General features: G+C 51.3%; 1 protein-coding gene across 7 annotated transcripts in view; it reads left to right on the top strand.

The window, feature by feature from the left end:
- Positions 1-14,445: 14,445 nt before the first annotated feature.
- Positions 14,446-19,623, top strand: part of KIF26A (kinesin family member 26A) — a 96,205-nt gene continuing 91,027 nt past the window's right edge. For 2 of the 7 annotated variants that reach the window (XM_064423182.1, XM_064423181.1), the window contains exons 1-2: positions 14,446-15,045; positions 17,197-17,442. In XM_064423182.1, the coding sequence (XP_064279252.1) occupies positions 14,911-15,045; positions 17,197-17,442 (381 nt within the window). In that variant the 5' untranslated portion in view covers positions 14,446-14,910. Of the gene's footprint in view, positions 15,046-16,707; positions 17,023-17,196; positions 17,443-17,480; positions 17,536-19,623 lie in introns of those variants that run through there. The other 5 variants (XM_064423187.1, XM_064423183.1, XM_064423186.1 and 2 more) reach the window with 4 other exon arrangements.

Below are 19,623 nucleotides of genomic sequence, written 5' to 3'. Positions count from 1 at the left end.
TAGTTGCATTTCTAGAACTCTTTAAAAATAACAGTAAAATAAAATAACAGTAAAATAAAAATAATAGTAAAAGTTTTATGAAAAATTAATACCAAATAAACAGTCTGTATAGATATCAGTAGTAAGCATTCATGGTATGGGGGAGTTTATACTTCTGGGATTGTACTTGCAGTGTTGTTTGCACAGTAATTTTCATGCAGAGAGACCACACATCTACTACTTTTAAGTATCAAAAATTCTTAGGCCTGATCTTACCATTTGCTTTATTATCTGAGGGACACAAAAGACTCACTCACTGCTGGAAGCTTCCAATCCTCTAGACATGAATTAATGACCATTCTTTTAGCCTGTATAAATTGGTGTATGATCTTCTGTTTCTGTTTAGCTGTAACAGCTTACCCCAACTCAGGTGCAGGTCTTGAAATTATTTCTCCCTGTGAGTAATTTGCTACTCAAAACTGATGATGGAAAATGTAGATAATTTTTGAAAAATGTATTTTCCAAATACAGTTAATTGCCCATATCAACACTAATAGCATCCCCATAAGATAAATGGGGTGACAAAGTCTGTGCTTGGTAACAATGAAGGCATGAATTCTTTGCTAACTGGTTTGGTTTTGGTTCTTTAACTAAAAAACTGACAACCTGTGATTTAGAATTCACATGTTGCCCATTTAAAGGCTATTCATGGTATCCAGAAATTTCTGAGTATAAAATTTTTCAGTGGCTACAGTGTTTGTGGGAGTCCAGGTTGAGAGTGGTGGGTGCTGGGTTAACAGTTGACTTAATGGCCTCAAAGTCTTTTCCATCCTAAACAATTCTGTGATGTTGTGATCATCTCAGTGACAGAGACCAGTGATTTACATCTCCCTTTAGCTTACATGGGTTTGTATAATCTCTTTTATGTCTTAGATAGATCCAGCTCCCAGACAATGGTTTTTGGTTGGTTTTTGTTGCCTTTTTTTTTTTTGGTTTTTTTTGGTGTGGGTTTTTTTTGGTTTTTTGGGTTTCTTTTAAAATTATTTTATGGTATTTGGGAATACCAAGGAACCAAGGAAGGGACAGGAAATGGCTTTTGAGAGCACTAATTTCTGCCAAGCATATTGGCAGGGTATAATATCTACTGTTTGAAATTGTTTTCTTCCCCTCTTTTTTTGGTGACATACTTGAGTCCCATGAGGTGGAGGTGTAGATATATTTGTAGCTGGAGTGGTGTTCTTCCAATTTATCTATCATTGGACACTTGAATAATATCTGAAAAAGAAAGTAAATAAAATTTTTCGTTGCCCTAACGAATTACATGGTTGGTGCAGACAAATGGCTGTTCTCAGGTGTGATTCAACCCACCATCTGAAGCTGGGTGGCTGAACTAAGGGAGTCTCATTCTGCCCTAGAAGTACCTGTTTCTCTTAGTTTGCCAGAAAGTGGGGCAGCATCACTAAATCTGTTACAAGATTTGCACATTGGGGGCCGTGGCAGCTTAAACCCTCTGAGAGCCCCTCCTCAGCCTTAGTCCAGTACGAGCCCTGTAGCTGCTCTGCTCCATCAGTTATGCCCATCTAGTTCCTCAGCTGCCTAGGTTTATGTGAATCACCTTTTTTCTTGCTTCTTGGAGTGCAGCAGGAAGCAATTTTTAGAACAACGGGCACTAAAATTAGAAATAATTCAGTGACACTTTTATAGTAGCCACATGCAGGAGTACTTGTTCTGTAGTAGTTTAACCTTCACAGTATCATAAAACAGCTGTAGAGCTGGCTTTGGTGTCAAGATGAAATAAATTTATAATAATGTTTGGTTACCACATTTTGAGAGCCTTACACAGAGCTATTCCTGCCAGTAGCTTTTTTTCTGACTCCATTAGATATCAAGACTGGGAGAGCTGGCATAAAAACAAAGCCCAAACTGGTTTTTTGGGAGTGGGTTTTGTCTGATAATTTTTTTTCTCTGGGAACATTGTCCATAGTTGATCTGGGTTAATATCCAAAATGTAGTTGGCCCTTTTTTCACTTCAGGCATTTTAAATCTGTTCTAGCAAATATCATCTTTTCTGGGTTTTGCAGCACAGCCAACCTTATGAACCTGTTCAGTGTTGATGGTTCATTAATTGCTCTGATATTTTCATCCCAACCACCTTCTTAGCTTATTTTGTTAGTTTTTTTTCCCCAAAGGCTGCAGCTTCATGATTTGTGTGATTTAAAGACAATGAGAATCTTTATTTAAGACAGTTCCTAGCTCCCATTGTGGCAGAAGAGTCTGAAATAGTAATCTGACGACACAGAAATGCTCAGAAACTGGTAAACAAATGGAATTAAAGCCATTTTTACTCTCGTGATTTTTGTTGAAGGGTGGGGATGAATGATTCATGATGTCCTCTTTTTTTCTTTCATTTTCCTAACACTTGGAATCGGCAATATTGCATTGTAACAAGCCTCTAAAGATGTTCTCTATTAATATTATGACATCCAAACAGAAAGCCAAATCTTTTCTCTTTCACATGGGCTTAAACCCAGAAAAACACCAGTTATTTGTGTACACTGATGGAACAGAATAAACAGACAGAAGATGCTAAAAGTGCTACAGTGATCTGTGGATTTGTCCTTTCAGGTAAAACCAGGGATCCCCAATCCCAAATTTTGTCTTGCCCAGTCTGTGTTTTGCTGATCTATTCCCAGGTCAGAAGGCTTGTGAAGCTCAATTGACACATGGAAAAGTTACTTTTGGTGAGCTATTGAGAAAGGCAGTGTAAATTCTGGCAGCAAGAGATGTGAAAAGGGGTTCCCTTGATTACTCTGTTGCCTGGGGACAGAATTCATAAGCACCTGGCTCCAGGAAAAGGTGGATTTGTAGCAGGAATAAGTGGCTCTGTGCGCCACAGCCTTTCTATTTCCAATGTCTAGAGCTTCCTTCTGGATTTTCTTCCCTGAAGATCAGCTTCTTCAGGTGTATGATGACTTTTGTGAATCATGTTCCCTTTAGTCTTCCCAATAGATGGGTAAGATATAAAAGGTGATTTAGAATTAAGAGGAGGTCAGACAGGATTTTTATTTCAGTTTGATCCTTGCCCCCTCACTGCAGCCTGTATGTAAAGCTGCCTCACCAGGCCATACTCTGCTGTGCCACATTCACACACAGGTTTCTTTGGGACCACTTTTGGCTTTGTACCTGAGCAGCACAGTGCCAAGTACTAAAGGTCAAAGTGGTGGCATCCCAGGCTCCCCCTAACCAGATTCAGATGCAGAATTGTAAAAGGCTGTTTTGTGCTCATGTCAAATTAAAGAATAGTGTTTTATTGTTTTCATAGACTCAAAGTTTGTAAGGCCAGAAGAGGATAGTCACATGACACCAATTTTAGATGGCATGTGTGAGAGGCTTATCTTCCCAGACATCTCCAAAGCGAGGACAGAGGGCCTGTAGGAAGGCTCCTGGACAGAATCTCCTTTGCTATGGAGGGAATGTAGAAGATCTGCTTACATCAAATGCATGTCAGGAGGCAGTGGGAATGCTTTCCATTGGGATAATCTAGTTCCTCCTCTTTCATAACACTGCTAATAGGATGCCCTTGGAATATTTATGGTTTAGGGTGGAACACATCTTTAACAAGGACATGTGGTCCAATTGAAAAAATGAGGCAATTTCCAGACTCTCTAAAATAAACAGGAGATTCATCACATATAATAATGTTGTTCACGTCTTCCCTCTCTATTTTTCTTTCCCTAGTAAATACAAACATATTTTTCCTGGCTCTTCTTATGCATTCCATTTGGTAATGAGGGTTTAAAGAAAAAAACAGAGTGACCACACTACTTTGAAGACAAGCACTGGATTTTAATGTTTGTGCAGACTGTGTATTAAGGACCTAATATTCCAAGGAGAGGCCAGCCTCCTGCAAAGTCATGCCTTTCCAGACCCAAAGACTAAACTAAGCTCCAAAATTAATATTTAGACTTAATTTTAAGTGGTCTAGAAAGTCAACATGGAAGATACTGCATCTTTCAGCCTCCAGGAGCTGATGTCAGCATCCAGGAACACAGGCATTTCCAGTATTCATGGGCTGTCCAATACTCATCACATCTGGGCTGAAGTCAGTCTGAACCATGCAACTGTGACTTTAGATGCTGTTTAGTGATGCTATATCACTATATATACTTATATATATATAAAATACATTAAATATATATTAAATATATATTTAGTGATCAGTGAACAGTGTTTCTATCACACTGCCTGTGGACTTGGCTCCATGAAGTTATTTATTATTATTAATTATTTATTAATAAATAGAAACAAATCCAGAATGTGTTTGAATAAAACTGTATTTTTTGACAGAAAGAACTAACTTGGCTTCAGGTGGCTTTCTACTGAGAGCACCTATCTATAGTCTTCCATGTACCATAAGTTCCAGAAAAAGCAAAATTATTATAGTCAGCTTTTTATTTACTGTCTCTTGAGAGACTTTCTGAATATAATGGTATTAAGTTGCTGCCCATCTTCCTTTAAGAGCTGACTTTTCAGCGTGGCTGAGCATTGTGCATACCCTTTGCTGCAGGTAGCAGCTGCTCTGTCCTGGGGCAGAAGTTCACTCAGAAACAAGAGGAGTCACCTGTGGGCCCTGTGTCCCTGTAGCTCCTTGGCCACATTCAGCTGTACCAGCAGTGATATAACTGAGGCACTTAAGGGAAAAAAAAACCCAGACTATGAGCTGAATTGTAATGGCAAACCATCCACTCCTGTGCCTCTCCTTCTCATATGTGGGTTGTTAGTTAAAAAGGGAAGTAGCAAAGGGCTGTTTGGTGGTAGCATGTGCTGGGTCACCCTATTTGCTCAAGCTGGAGAGAAGATGGAACCATTGAAGTCTCAGGGCTGTAGGCTCTAATCTGAATGCCTGAGATCTTTCAGTTGAGTGCTTTCAGTCATGACTTTTGGGTCCCTGATGTTGATAAAATGAAAACTGCCATCATCTTTGCCCAGGTAGATAAGCAGTACAACCAAAGACTTTACTGTTGTCACCATCCCAATAGGTGTGAATGGCTGGGAGTCTGGCAGAATATGTTCAGCCCTGTGTAAACTGGGGTTGTTCCTGACTGTGTACTGGAAATTGAGCAAGATCTATTAAGGAGCTGCAAATAATAGGTTATTGTGGGGCCAGGAGAGCTGCTGTGTTGCCAGAGCAGCTGACAGCTCTTGCTGTTTGTGGCAGTGGGAGGATGGGTATCTCACTGCAGGATTGGTGTGGGGAGGTGCTGGCCTAGGAAAGCAGCCAGGCAATGTGTTTGTTGTGCTGCACTCAGCTCGTGTTTGATAAGAGAGGTTAAAGGAAGGCAAGAAGGGGATGGATGCCCTGGTATGGGATTTAGGATGAATCTGTTAGCAAAGGGGTAGAAAAGAAAGTATTCATTTATTTTGGGGTCTTTTCAACAAAGATTTATCTCTCTTCCCCAGTGGGAATGCTAACTTTTGTGCTTCATCTTTGCTTGCTTTCTGTTTCTTTCTCTTTCCCTCTTGTCTCCTTTCATCTTCATGCCTCTTCCTCCTGTGACTGTATTCCCCAAATCCCATCCCACTCTAACCTCTTCCTCCACTCCTACCTGCCAGAAGGATCACCAGAGGGGAAGGCAACCTTTGTTGCTCAAATTTCTTGCTAGATTTTCCAGGTTAGACACAGTTATGGTTTAGTTAGAAGAATCAGTGAACCAGGGAGATTGCCTCTCCCAGTTATTGTTTTAGTCTTTTGGAGATGTGTCTGAATCCTGTCCTTCCCCACTGGAAACAAACTTTTCCTTTGTTTGAATGATCAATTTGCATCTGTTATGTGATGGACTGTTTTGTTTCAATGTGTTTAGCAGAGCTGTTTATGCAGGAAAAAGAACCAAAATTTGACACATAAAAAAGGGTATTGGCCAGGTGTCTTCTGCAATAGGAAAGAAAAATACTGGAGGGGAGATTCTGGCTTGGTATCCCTATAGTTGTGGTGGAAATGTGCCTGTATGAGGGCCAAAAAGATCTTCCCTTTTTCCACAGCAGTGTCCTTACCTTCTGGCCTGGTTTTGTAGAGCTTTGGCAAAGGGAATAGGGGCTCTGGAGCTCGTGGTCATTTGGTTGCCTGCTGCTTTAGACAACTGCTTGCTTTGTCTGTGGCTGTAGCTGGTCCTGCTCTTCATTTCCCCCTGTATGTTGACTCCTGGCTCAGATGGCCCAGAGGTACATTGGTAAGGTGTAGGAGCCTCTTGTGCCAGTAGAGTATTTCTAGCCTGAAAATGTCTGGGTGAGAATGGGTACAGAGGGAGAGCTTTTCCAGTTTAGGGAACCATTTGTAGTTTGAACTGTCATATTTTGCAAGAACCTGTCATCACTTTTTGTGTCATAGGCTCTCCAGCAATGTTTTCCATGTGCAAGACTGATTCTCTCACACCCCCTTTCTGCCTTGTTTCACAGAAAACTCCATCAATTCTCCTTTTCTTCCTTGGGCTGTCAGCACCCAGACAGTGATTCAGGTCTTCACCCTTTATATCCTAGGACAGAAAAAAGACAATATACAGCCAAAAATTCAGTGCCAAAGATTAATAACTAGGAAAAGAAGTTTTTTTTTTCTGAAGAAGATAATTGATTAATTAATTAATCTAGCCACTTGATTTTAAAACCTCCTTTGTAAAGCACCTTCATGCAGGATGGGGTGGGGTGAGGTGGGGAGGGAAAGAACTATTGATGATCAGCTGTTTATTTATTGTGCCATTGTGGATTGAGAACTGGCTGAATGGCAGGTCTCAGAGGACTGTGATCAGTGGCACAGAATGTGATCAGCAGCACAGAATCTGCTGCTGTGTCCAGCTCTGGGTTCCTCATGGGGGAGCCGTGGAGCTCCTGGATTGAATCCAATGGAGGGCAATGACAATATTTAAAGGACTGGAGCATCTCTCTTATGAGGAAAGCCTGAGGGAGCTGGGCTTGTTCTGCTTCAAAACAGAATGACTGAGAGGACACCTCACCAATGTAAGTATCTGACGGGAGGGTATCAAGAGGATGTAGCCAGGCTGTTCTTGGTATTGCTGAGCCATAGGATGAGGTGCAGTGGGCAGAAACTGGAACACAGGAACTGCCACCTGAACTTGAGGAATAATATCCTTACTGAGCAAGTGACTGACCACTGGAACAGGCTTCTCAGAAAGGCTGTGGAATCCCCCTCACTGGAAATGTTCAAAAGCTGTCTGGACAGAATCTGGAGTAACTTGCTGCAAGGAACCCTGCCTGATCTGGGAGGTTGGATCAGATGGCCTCCAGTGGCCGCTTCCAACCCAGACCGTGCTGTGATTCTGCGAAATGTGCTTTTTGTGAGGACCTTTTCTAACGCGCAGAGCGCAGGGCTGCGTTCCCTCGGTGCCGTGCCGGCATTCCCGGTGTCCCTCGGGCCGTGTCCCGGAGCCGCTCGGCGCCGCCCGGCCGTTCCTGGCGGGGCAGCGCCACCTGCCGGGAGCGCCGCGGGGAGGGATGGGATGGGATGGGATGGAATGGGATGGGATGGATGGATACTCACTGTCTGGTATGTGTCTTTCCCAGGCTTGGGAATCCAGCGCCTCCATGTAGTTCTCAGGATCCCCACTGTCTTTCAATCCAAAAGTTCCTGCCTGTTGCAGCAAGGTGTCTGCTCTGAAGAGCCACTCGGTGAAATGTAATCACCTGCAGTGTTCTGTGCCTCTCACTGGCAAACCAGCCTCTTTTCATCTGAGAGACACAATTTTCTCTTTTCAAATAAATATATTTTAAATTTCTATTTGGGAAATTGAGTCTCTCTGCTTGGTTAAATTAATTAATTAGGTGCTTGGCTTTGGTTGGGGCCGTTAGAAAAATGCACTCAAGACTTGATGGGGTGTAGAAAGTAAAACCAGCAATTTCTCCAGTAAGTAAGCTCCATTAATGTGACCTGAGAAAAGATACAAGATGAGGCCACACCGAGCTCTCTGTAGCACGTTTTTTTTTATTTTGTTGCTTGGGATATAATCTTCATTGTGTAGGAGAGGGTAAGGAAAGGGAGAAGCTTCACTTCCAGGCTATGTATGGCCAGCAAAGCTAAATGTTTCTGCTGTAGCTCCTTGGATATACTCATGTTTGTTGTGATGCTATTTTACCTTTGATGGAAATATGATTGTGCAGATGCTTACTTATAACGGGAGTCTTTTGTCACCAAGCAGACTGTCCCTGGGAATGCCTCTGTGTGCCCTACTGGGGAGATGGGGAACTCTTTGATTAAGGCCAGAAGTCAGCGCTGGTTTGTTCCTTTTTTCTTTGCCCTCCCCCCTGCATGAAGTCTTCCCTGGTTCCCGTTTGCTGCCCGGGATTCTCGCAGCCCCACAGGAGTCTCCCGGCCATGCAGGGTCACTCTGCTAATGTGAGGAGGAGGAAGAGGAGGACACTTGGTCAATGCCAGTTCACACCCCTGCAGCAAAGCCGAGTTAGCCCGTGGCACCCTGGAGCTGGCAGCGCGGGGCTGCTTCCTTGTTTAAGGAACAGGTGATTTCCCTCGCTTCTCTCGCTGTTGGCGTGGCAAACCTGTCACGGGACAGAGCAGAACAATCCTCTGAGCTCCATTTCTGTCCCTCACCACCAATCCCTCGCAGCCCCGCGATCCCTCTGCCAAAGCCACAAGGACACTGAGCCACAGCGCCCAGCTGCTGTCAAAACCTCTTTGCTCTTTGTCATCCGTCCCTCACCGAGGCCGAGCGGTGCGGGCACCTCCCCGGCTCCCCGCAGGGGCAGCGGGGCCGCTCTCCAGGGTGCTGAACCCGCCCGCTCCAGCCCCCGGAGGCGCCGCGGGATTCCCGTCCCTGCCGGCAGCACGGAAAGGGGACCAGCCCTTGTGGTCACCCCCCGTACTGCACAGCCGTGCGGGGACTCCCCTTGAGTGTCCCGCACCGGGGGAAAGGCGGTTCTAAAGTGGCAGGCAGAGCACGGAAAAAGTAATTCTCCCTCCTACCCTCTCTTTTAAAACCCACCCAACCAAACAGTGAAAAGGAGGCAGTTGTGGGCTCTGGGTTTTTTCGTTTTGTTTGTTATTTGTTTCTTTGTTTTCCACTTTTACGAGCTGTGGCATCTGGGAAGAAGTCATTGGAACAGAATTAGAACCCCAAATCTACAGTGCAAGCAGGACACTACTAATGTGCCTGGGCAGGCTGTTTCACAGAGGAGATGGCAGCTAGGGCTGAGCATAACAACCACGTAGGCAAGCAATTGAGGGTTAAACTGGCATGATTAGGGTGACAAGAAATTAAACGTGAGACCATGGACGGCATACTGTCTCTCTTTATGACTTGCAAATTAGAATGGAAATTAAAAAGCTTGAACACAGAGATCCCCACGCCTCCCAGACACGGACAACTGAGCAAAAGATTGTCTGTAACTGTCTTTCATTAAGTGGTGTCAGGCTTTCCTTCCCCTGACCTTCACCAGTTGTTTACAGGAGGGTTTTCCATCTCCTGTTGGAGATGGGTCATGAAGAGGCAAGAGAGCAAGACAGAGCAGACCCGAGATGGGCTCTGAGCTGCCAAGCCCAGGCAGGGACAGGAGAGCCCTTGCACCAAGCTGTTTTACCCAGCCCTCCCTAGGACCCAGGTCATGACCTGGGGCTTACTAAAGCCCCTGCTTTGCTCCGGACTTGTGAGATCCACGTTGTGGCCTGCATTGCCCTAAGCACAGGTGGGACATGGTCTTGGCATGGCAGGGAGCCCCTTACTGTGGTGGGAACTGAGAAGGGGTTCTGTCGGCTGGGCTGGGCCCTGCAGGACAACAGGTGTGGCGAGGAAGCACTGCTGAGCAGTGATGAGCAGATGGGCAGAGCTCCACAAAGAGGCACCAAGCGCAGAGCTGGAAGAAGAGCTACCCAGAGGCAGGATGGAGTTGGCTAGCCCGACTCACCTCGGGGACAGAGAGGAAATCTGCCTCTGGGGGGTGAACTTAGCCGCTCTTCTCCGTGTGTTCCCCCCGCCCCTTCTGGTGCAGGCACATCCCTCCTGTGGAGTCACTGCTGAGCCATTGCAGAGTCACCCGGAGCTGGTACTGGGATGCTCCTCACTGGTGACCGGGAGAGGGCCGGGGGCTTCCCCAAACACCCTCCCGGGCCCCAGGGGTGTCCCAGCCCTGCAGCTTCAGCCGAGCATCCCCAGCTCCTCCGGGCACGAGGTGCGCACACGCTCGGGGGAGGGCGGGGGCTGTGTGTGCCTCTCACGCCGGTTTCACCGATACCATCGGTACTTTCTCCGCAGTCTGCAAGCGCTGAAGTTTCCCTTGATGGTCTCGGCTGCCCGCCCCGCAGATCAATTAAACCCAGAGCCGGCCTGATCAACATAAAGGGGAGGCCACACAGCAAACAAACAAAGCAACCCAAAACAAACGGGCGCCCCCGCGGCTCCCGGGGCCCCCCCGCGCCCCCCGGGCAGCCCGCGGTGCAGAGCGCCCGGGAACGCCCCGAAACCTGCAGCGCCCCGCGGGGAAACAGCTCCCCTGCACCCGCAGTCAGCGGGTCCGGACACCCCGGAACCCCCCGGCTGCCCCAGGGGCCCCGGGATGCCCGAGAGGAACGGGGGAAGCCGCCGAGGGGTCCCCCAGGGGTCCCGCTGCCCCCTCTAAATTCCAGGCTCCGCTTGGTTTGCCTCGGGGCCGGCTTTGAATCGGGCTGTGCCCGCCTCCCCTGGCCACCGTCCCAGCCCGCTTCGCCATGGCTCTCCTTAAAGAACCACTCATTTATCGTGTTTTCCTAATGATGTTTTATTTAGCTATTCATGAGCTATTTGGTGTTACACTGGCTAGGGTTATTCCTGCTCTGCTTTCCTTTCTTTCCCTCCTCCTCTTCCCTCGCTTTGATGTCCTCTTGCATATTATACAAACAAGATCAAAAGCTACTTTTACCACCTCCGCCCACCTCATACAATATTTGTTACGGGAGAAAGTGTGTTTCGGGTCAAAACGCTGGCTTGTTAGAGAGAGGTACTACCCAGCTGAAACCGGGGGAGGGAGGGGAGAACGGGAAGGGGGGGTGCACAACATCAAGTACATGAACTTTAAAGTGAGCCCTATTACCACGTTATTTAAAGGTCTGATCGTGTCAGGCATAATACTGAAGAAAAATGTTATGTTGGACAAAATGCTTATATTTTCCTGCTGTATTAATGAGAAGCTTGCCCTGGGCTATTTCCCCATCTCAGAGGGCAGCAGATGCAGAAAGTCCTTGGGGAGTAGATCTTTGAAATTTCATCAGCATTCATGGGTGACCTAGCCTTTTCAAGCACAATGATAGACATGATAAATCATCTTTGCAAGGAATTCTAATTATCCTTTATATGGCCAGGTTGCCTCTCAAAAAGCAGATATCTAACATTTTTCCATATTGCTTCCAGATTTCAGTGAGGGTGTCAAAAGTCTTCTGCAATCCTTCTTCCCTGCTGCTGACCATGTTTTGTGACATCAGCCCTAAACCCCAGTGTGTGCTGGAGTCAAACTACTCTATTAAGTTACACGCTTGCCTGTATTGAACTAAATTTAATTCCTTTCCTCTCTTACCCAATGAAATTATGTGGTGCAGTGTAAGATAGGATTAGAAGTATATCATTATAGCAATTAATACTATAATGCCTCCATGATTAGTGTGCTACATTGAATTTCATGGATTTTTGCTCACTCTTGCCTAGATTTCCCTTGGGTCCTCTAGCCCAAACCATTGTATTCTTAGTAAATTAAATGTGAAATCACAGCAATATACTTAATAAATCCACTATCACCTGTATGGTGTATTAATAAAGGGGTCCAGTGCAACCTGTACAGCATCACCTTGCAGCCTGGGATGCACACACTGGGAAAGCTGTTTCCCTCGCGGTGGGAGCTGCCTGCCACATCCCTCCTCTCCTGCCCAACTTTCTCTCTGCTTGCAGAGCAGGCCCAGGGGAGCAGAACTGTGGGAGCCCAGCACTGCTCACCCCAAAGCAGGGCACAAGGATTTAGGCTTGTGGCTAGCAGGCAGAATGCCTTTCTCCATGGTTATTTTTGGAAGGGAATGCATTGCAATGCAGTAACCCCACACCGTGCTTGGGGACTTGGATGAAATCCCCCACCCAGGGAGGTTCAAGCCTTTTCCCAGCTCCCCTGGGGGAGGAGGTGGGGGTCTTTAAAGAGAAGCCTGTTTGAAGTGGCCCTGCTGGAAATGGGGTTATTTCAGAGGTACAGTAATGGCTGTCTGGTTATCTGCAGCCAGGGCTCTGTGGCGGGGAGATAAGATATTTATTAAGAGACCCGTTTTAATGCTCAGGGATCGCTTTCAGAGGGCCCAAGAAAAATGGACTTTATCTAGTATATTATTATGTACAGTCACCCTGTTGATGTTTTACTTTAGTTTAGACACCATGAATAAAAGGTAATAACTTTCCCTTCAGCTTGTTTATCGGCAAGACACCTGAGGGCAGTGAGGTGGGGAGAGATTTGCTTTAATAGGGGTGATTAAAGGGAGACTCTCCAGGATTAGGGGAGAGGGTGGGGTTGCACAGGACCCTCAGTTCCTGACATTCAGGGCATATTTTAGACTCAGACCTTCCTAGGAACTTTGCCAAGAGTCAGGGAAGGGGGATAAACTGTGTTGGGGAAGGAAGTCATGGTGGGCTGTAGGTGGCATGAGGACAGGGAGGGCCTGGCCTGTCTTTGAGCATGGTGCAAGTGCTTAAATTTGGTTGGTGTGAAAATGTGGGGGGTGGAGACAGGTGCCTCAGGCCTTCTCCAGAGCAGGCAAAAAGCCTTCCTGACCCGGCTGAGTTTTTCTCTGCTGTTAAATGTTTCCAAGCCAAGGTGGGAAAGACTCCAGTGAAATGACATTTCATGCTTCTGGTTTTCTGGTTCTGGTGATGGACACTGTTCTACCTCATGCTGAACAACTGAACTGAGTGCCTGGGAGGGGACGCTTTTTACCTAGACTCTTGATGTCCATACCACCATTTTGCTTGAATAGTTTTTCCTTCTGCACTCCTCTTCATCCACTTATTCCTACTCCCTTGGTAATGAGAGACCTTCCAAGCATGGGGATCTTCTGTGGCTGGGGAAAATCCCACTTGTGCAGGGGAGGGTGGTGAAAGACTTTGAATGCATAGTGGTGCACAGCAAGACAGGAGGCTGAGACAGGGTTGGTGGGGGGTGAGAGGGTGAGTTTGGGCAAGGTGTCCCAGGGATTGAGTCCCTGCAGACACCATTCCCAGATGGGTTCAGGGACCAGCTAACACACTGGCATGTCTCTGGTTTGATAGCTGGACATCAGAAGGAATGCAGTGAGGAGCCAAACAAATCCCTGCACCTTTGCTGTAAGCATCTCACCACTCCCACCCTCCTCCCTCCCAGCACTGCTTTAGTGCCTGCCTGTTACATCTGTACACCTCCATCCTACAGAGACACCCACTAACCCACTTTCTTCATCTAACACACAGACTCATCATGAGCTGGGAAGCCCAGAACAGACAACTGAGTAAATTCAGAAAAAAGTAAAGTGTTCTTTTATGGCCATAGAGACTTAAGACTTCTTTCTTTTGTCTCTTCCTCTTTTTCCTCTTCCTCCCTTCTCCTCACTTCCCTCAATTCCCCTTCCTCTTAATTTTCATCCCTCCTTTCCTCCTTCCCTCCCTGCTCCCCAGCAGCCGCCACCGTCCCGCAGCTCCCTCCCGACGTGCCGGGCTCGGTCGGGGCCAGGTTTCGGGGCCGGACCTCAGCCCTGCCCCGGCCGCAGCTGCGGTGGGAGCAGCGGGCCCGGCTGCGCCCTGCCCGCAGCACCCGCTGTCCGGGCGGGGCGGACCGGGATAAATGGATTATTCACCTCCCTTTCACTGCGGGCCATATGAAGCGGGATAATGCTTTTGTCAGGGGGAGGATTATTTGTTTAGCGGGAAAGTTCGCGGGAAGGGATTAGCGCTTTGCCCGGAGCCCCCTCCCCGCTTCCATGCATCCCGCCCGCCCGACGGGATGGGCCGCGAGCCCTGCCCGGCCCCGGGCCGGGACACGCGGGAGGCCGGGCCGGAGGGGCGGCCTGCAGGGACGGCTGCCCGGTCCGGGAGCAGCCATCGGGCACCTGTGTCTCGGCCCCTCGGTGAGGAGCAGCTCGCTCCCTCCCGCCGTCCGCACCCACTGCAAATACAATTAAGCAGTGGGGAAAGCTTTTTGGAGGAGTGAAAGACCGCGTCCCTTCCGAAAAGTGCTTTACTCTGCTCCCTTTTTTTTTTTTTTTTACCTCCCCCTATTTTTTCCCCTTTATTTTTGCGCGCGTCTTTCTTCCCTCCTAAACTGACTTCCACTGGCAGCTTTTCCCTCCTTGCGCTCACCCCGGAGGAGGAGGAGGAGGATCAGGAGGAGGGAAAAAAACAACCCACCAACCCAGGCACTCAACCCACCCAGCAGTGGATGGGGGGAGGCAGGAGGCTCGCAGCGCGGGTTCCTGGCCGGCGGGCGGTGGGAGCCCCGTGGCTCGGCGAGCTGATGGCCGGCGGCGGGGGAGCAGGGCGCTGCGGGCCCCGCGCACCCGGCGCAGCGCCGGCCCCGGCCGCGGCCGCGGCGCCTGTGGGGCGCTGAGGGCTCCGCGCCCGCGCTCGCTGCTCAGGCAAGGTGCGCTGAGAGGGGGAGAAAACGGGAGGAGGGAGAGCGGCGGAGAGCGGCAGAGAGGCAGAGACTGGCGGGTCTGCCCCGGCTGCTGGCTACCGGCTACCTCACCCCGGCGGCGCATCCTGGCAGATGACGGAGTAACTCACCCGCGCCTGGCTTTTTTTTTTTTTTTTTTTCTTTTTAATTTTTTTAAGGGGTGGGAGGTGTTTGCTATTTTATCCTATTTTTTTTCCCTCTGTGTGCGTGTGTGTATACAAATACATCGCCTCCGCTCAGGGAGCAGGATATTTCAAACCCCAAACTATGGCTTTTCAAAAATCGCCCGATGCCTCCAACGCCACGAGGAAAAATCCCAGCCTCCTGGAGATAGGAGCCTTGTGCTTGGACTCGGAGATCATCTTCGGCTTCACCAGCCACCTCCTGCGGAGGAAAGCCAGGGTAAGGGGATCTTGCCAGCTGGGGCCCGTGAGGGGGTCGGGGGCCGGCTCCCGGGCAGGGGGTGTCGAACTTGGCGGTGCGAAGTTGCGGGCGGCGGTGTGGGGCAGGTTTCAGCACCACGAACAGTCCTGTTGGCTCCGCGGAGCGGCAGAGCCGCGCTGCCGGAGCGCTGCCGGGGCTTCCCCGCGGGGACCGCGGCTCCCTATGTGACCCCGGCTCCCTATGTGACCCCGGCTTCACATGGCGAGCGGTGGCACCGCGTCCCGCTGTTTCTGGGAGGGCTTTGTACTCACTAAGAACGGGAGGTTGCTCAGCCCCGTAGCCGGGGAGCCCACCCCTTTACCCCCCGCCCCGTCCAACCCGAGCCGCGGAGCCGCGGGAGGGTTTTCCAGGCGTTGTTTGGGCACGGGAAATTTCGGAGCGACTTCCCGGAGAGCAGCATTACCCCGAGCAGGCGGGAGAGGGGAGCCGGGGCGCGGCGCCCTGGTGCCCTGTCCGTGCCAGTCCCGGCTGCCCCAAGAGGGACACACGGGGTACCAGCCCGTGTCCCCGGTGTCTCCGCTTTACTCCCAACTTTTCCGGGCGGTGCGGGCAGGCGGGGGCAGCGATCACAGCGCAGGGGGGCTCTCTGCCCGCGGTGCGGGGCGCGCCTCAGCGCTGGGCTCATCGCCCAGGGCATGCACCCTTAGGGGTGGGGCCGGTGGGGCGCTTCACACACGTGCCGGGAGAGCCGGAAAAGTTTAAGCGGTGGCGGAAAGGTGCCGCATGGGGCGGGATTATTCCCCCCCCCCATATATGTTTTCCCACTCTTTGTGCTGGGCGATGCCCCCTTCACCACAGACGCTGCCCCACGCGCCACCAGCACCCGCTGGCGCGGCGGCGGGGCAGGGGCCCGGCAGCCGCGTTGCCATCGGCGGGGAAGCGGCGGCCGGCACCCGGCGCGGGGCCCCGGCCCGGCCCGGCCGCTCCGGCGCGGGCGGCGCCGGCAGGGGGCGCTCTGGTCACAGGGACGGCGCGCGCGCCGAGCCCGGGCACGTGCCGGCCCCGCCACTGCGCCCGCGCGGGCCCGGCCCGGGGCAGGCAGCGGCGCGCGCCCCGCTCTCTGGGGGGGAGAAAAAAACCCTAAAAACAGGAGAAAAGTGCTAAATGTACGACCCGCGGCGGCAGCCAAGCAGGCAATTAGCTGCGAACGTTAATTTCTCCATCTGTCAGGTCAATTCTCGCGTGTGGGAGCATCCCGTCGCGCCCGCCGAGCGGCGGGAGGGTCGGCCCCGCGGGGCCTGTGTCCCCCGGCACCGCATCCCAGCCCGCGGGGCGGAGCGGGGCAGCGGAGCCCGGCCGGAGCCCTGGCCCCCGCTGGCAGCCGGCCCGCACCCCCAGCGCCGCTCCTGTGGCTGCGCACCCTGCGGCGGGACCGCACCCCGCGCCCGCTTTTTTCCCGACTCCCGAGGAGCCTGGGTGTCAAGAGTGTGAAGGAAGGAACGACTTAAGTCACACTGATTTTGGCACTGCCCCGGAGGGTCACTATGAAATGGCATCTTTCTCCCCCCGCCGCTATCCCAAACCTAAACCCGAACCCCAGCCCGCCCCGCTCACCGCACCCCGCCCAGCCCAGCCCAGCCCAGTCCGGTCCCTCCTCCCCTGCCCTCGGAGCACTTTCCCAGCTTTTTTTGCCGACGTGCTCCGGTGCTCTGGGTCCTTCCCCGTGCCGCCGTGGGGAGCTCACTCCTCCCTCTCCCATCCCAAACTTCGTTCCCGTCTCAATATGGGAGGCAACATCACCTAGAGCGGCAGCCCGGGCGGCGGGGACCCGATCACTGTTGGCAGCCCTGACCCCCGCCCCGCTATGGGCGCCCCGGGCCGGCCGCGCCGCCGGGCTCCGCGCCGCCCGCACTAGCGGGGTGGGCAGCATCCCCCGCTACCATGATCGCGGCCGCCGGCAGGAAGGCTCTGGGACTCGATCCCCGGGCGCCGGGGGTAAGTTCCTACAACACTCATCTCCTCCCCGCGGCTGAGCTTCTCCTTAGTTTTTTCCTTTTTTTTTTTTTTTTTTAAAATCTTCCTCACTTTTTTTTTTTTCCCCTCGCGAGGAGGGTGGGAGCAGCGTTGCCTGCGCGCCCCGCGTTGCTGAGCTGTGCTGTCTCTCCGCAGGTGGCGGAGGGGAGCGGGGTGCGGGAGCTCTCCCCGCGGAAGAGGCCGCCGGCCGCCGCCGAGGAGGAGCGCTGCGCCAGCCGCCCGCCGCCCGAGGGAAAGGGAGCCGCCGCGGGCAGCGAGCCGCGGCCGCTGGAGCGGGCGGCGGCCGGGGGCTGGTGCCGCAGCTGCCAGGCGCAGCTGGCCGAGCTGAGGAGGCAGGCGGCCCGGCTGGCTGCCGGCGGCTGCCCGCCCAACGCCCCGCCGGTAAGTGCAGCGCCCAGCCCCGCCGGGGGATCGCGGGGGAACGGTGGGGGGATGGAGGGCTGGAGCCTGGCCCCGGCCCGCGCGGGGTCACAGGTACGTCCCCAAAGGGTTTGGGAGGGGAGCGTGACGGCAAAGCCGGTGGTTTCCAACCCGGGAGGGTTCTTCAGAAGTTCAAGGATTTCCCGTCCCGGACTTTTATCAAAAAGCGAAACTGAGCGGCTGGACGCTGAGCCGCTGCTGCAGCCACCGGCTGCCAGAAACAGTTAAAAATAAAACGGGGTTTGGGAACAGAGAGAAAGAGCCGAGGCGCGGCTGTGCAGGTGCCCAGAGCCCGGGTGCCGGGGGAGCTCCCCGTGTGCCCCCGCGGGACCCGGGGCTGCCCAGCCCTGCTGACACCGCCCCGGGGATGCTGCTCCGTGTTGCGACTGGGATTTGGCTTCATCCTTACTAAGAGAAGCTGCCGGTGGCAGGCGTTCAGCTCCTCCTTCCGAGAAGCCCATAAAGTGCAGCTGAGAATCAAACAGTTGTGTCTGTGGCGCTGGAGGAAACTTTGAGTGGGATGGATGATTTTTGAGTGGGCTGTGCTTTTGCCCTCTGGGTGCTTGAACGTGCCTGCCTGGCTGATGCGCTTACTCCTGTCCTTAATGTCCCTCGGGCAAGCACTGGCTGTGTCATTTTCCTCCAGTTTGTGCTTGCACGGTGGCACTTAATGCCTGGTAGGGAATGGAAAGTGCATGAGGATGCCAGGAGTTTCCCTCTTACACAGGTGCAGCTTTATTAGCATGTATTGTAATTGTCTGCACACTTTTTCCTTTCCGTGTTTTTTTTTTTTGGTTTTTTTTTTTTTTTTTTAATCAAAGGCTTTTATTATCCTTGTTGCTTTTCCTTTGTCAGAGCAGGTAGAGCAAAGATTTTGAAAGGTGGAAAAAGACAATCTTGATACAGAGTCTTGCCTAGACATCTGAAGAGATCCTGAGAATTAGCTGATAGGGCAAAATGCAACAGAAGGCCCTGAGATTCTGTTTCAGGACACACAAAACCTGTGTTGGGGTTTTGATAACATTTGGAAGTAATGTATTGTTTTCTAAACAATGCTTATCTGGATGTTTGCAAGAATGGGGGGGAGGGTCTGAAGAGGAAGCCAAACCCTACTGACCTTCGTTTTCATTCAAAGAGTTCCTGTATGATCTACAGAATTCCCATTGAATCTAAATATAGTTTTGTTTGGAAGTGCATTGTGGAGCAGTGTCCGAATGCGCAGTGAGGTTTGCATTTTCGGGCCATATCCAAAGGCTTTTGAAATCGACAGCAGTCTCTCTTTTGGCTTGCTGGGCTAGGAGTGGGCTCTCATTTCGGTGGTGTAAAAGGTCACATATCTTATCTCATGGGATTCAGGACCGTTGGACCTTTTGTTTTCTGGATTGCCGCAGATGGTGGAAAGAAGTTCAATTTCCCTTGTGAAGTGCCTGAGATAGACTGCTTCAATGAGGGGCACAGAAAGCCCTGTTCCTGTGTTGGGGTGGGCCTCTGCCATAAAGAATTGGGTCCTATCTGTGAGTGGATCTCTGCCATGGGAAAAAAAATTCCCAGTGTAGGAGAGTCAGGGGCCTCGGCCAGGTGTTCAGGCGAGGAGCCCTGTGAGCAAAGGCCTGTTTGTGTGGTCTCCTTCCCGCAGGTCTCGGGGGACTTCCTTGATAAGCACTCGATGATGGGTAAATGAATCCCCCTTTTCTGCAGGGTTTCAAGGCATGCCCAGGAAGGTAATGAAATAGGAGTTATCACGGTGTCAGACCCTGGGCAGCCCCGAGCACGGAGTGACAGGTACCCGGAGTTCACTGGCTGTGCAGCATGCACTAAGGCTTGCTGGTTGAAATGTCTTGAAACCTGCATTCTGTGACGCTTGTGAGACCCAACTGCAAGCTCGGATTCCCTCTAATCCTGGTGTGGCGGCTCCTCAGGAAGGAAGATGCAGTAAACAGTTGTCCTCACTGCCTTGTGAGTGTGAAGTAGGCTAGCGGGAGATAGCAGGCAGGGGTTCGGCTCCTCAGCTGCTGTGAATTGGCCGTGCAGTGGGAATCTGATGCAATATGCTGGCAGGGTGAGCACTGTGTAATGTTTGTGCCAAAAAGGCAGCTTGCTCGATCCCCCCCCCACCCCCCCCTTCTTGTTTAATTATATAAC

This window comes from Passer domesticus, chromosome 6 (assembly GCF_036417665.1).
Source record: "Passer domesticus isolate bPasDom1 chromosome 6, bPasDom1.hap1, whole genome shotgun sequence".
In the NCBI taxonomy this organism is placed as follows: domain Eukaryota; kingdom Metazoa; phylum Chordata; class Aves; order Passeriformes; family Passeridae; genus Passer; species Passer domesticus.
The sequence above is the reverse complement of the archived record's forward strand: the minus strand, read 5'-3'. Positions and strand labels throughout refer to the sequence as shown.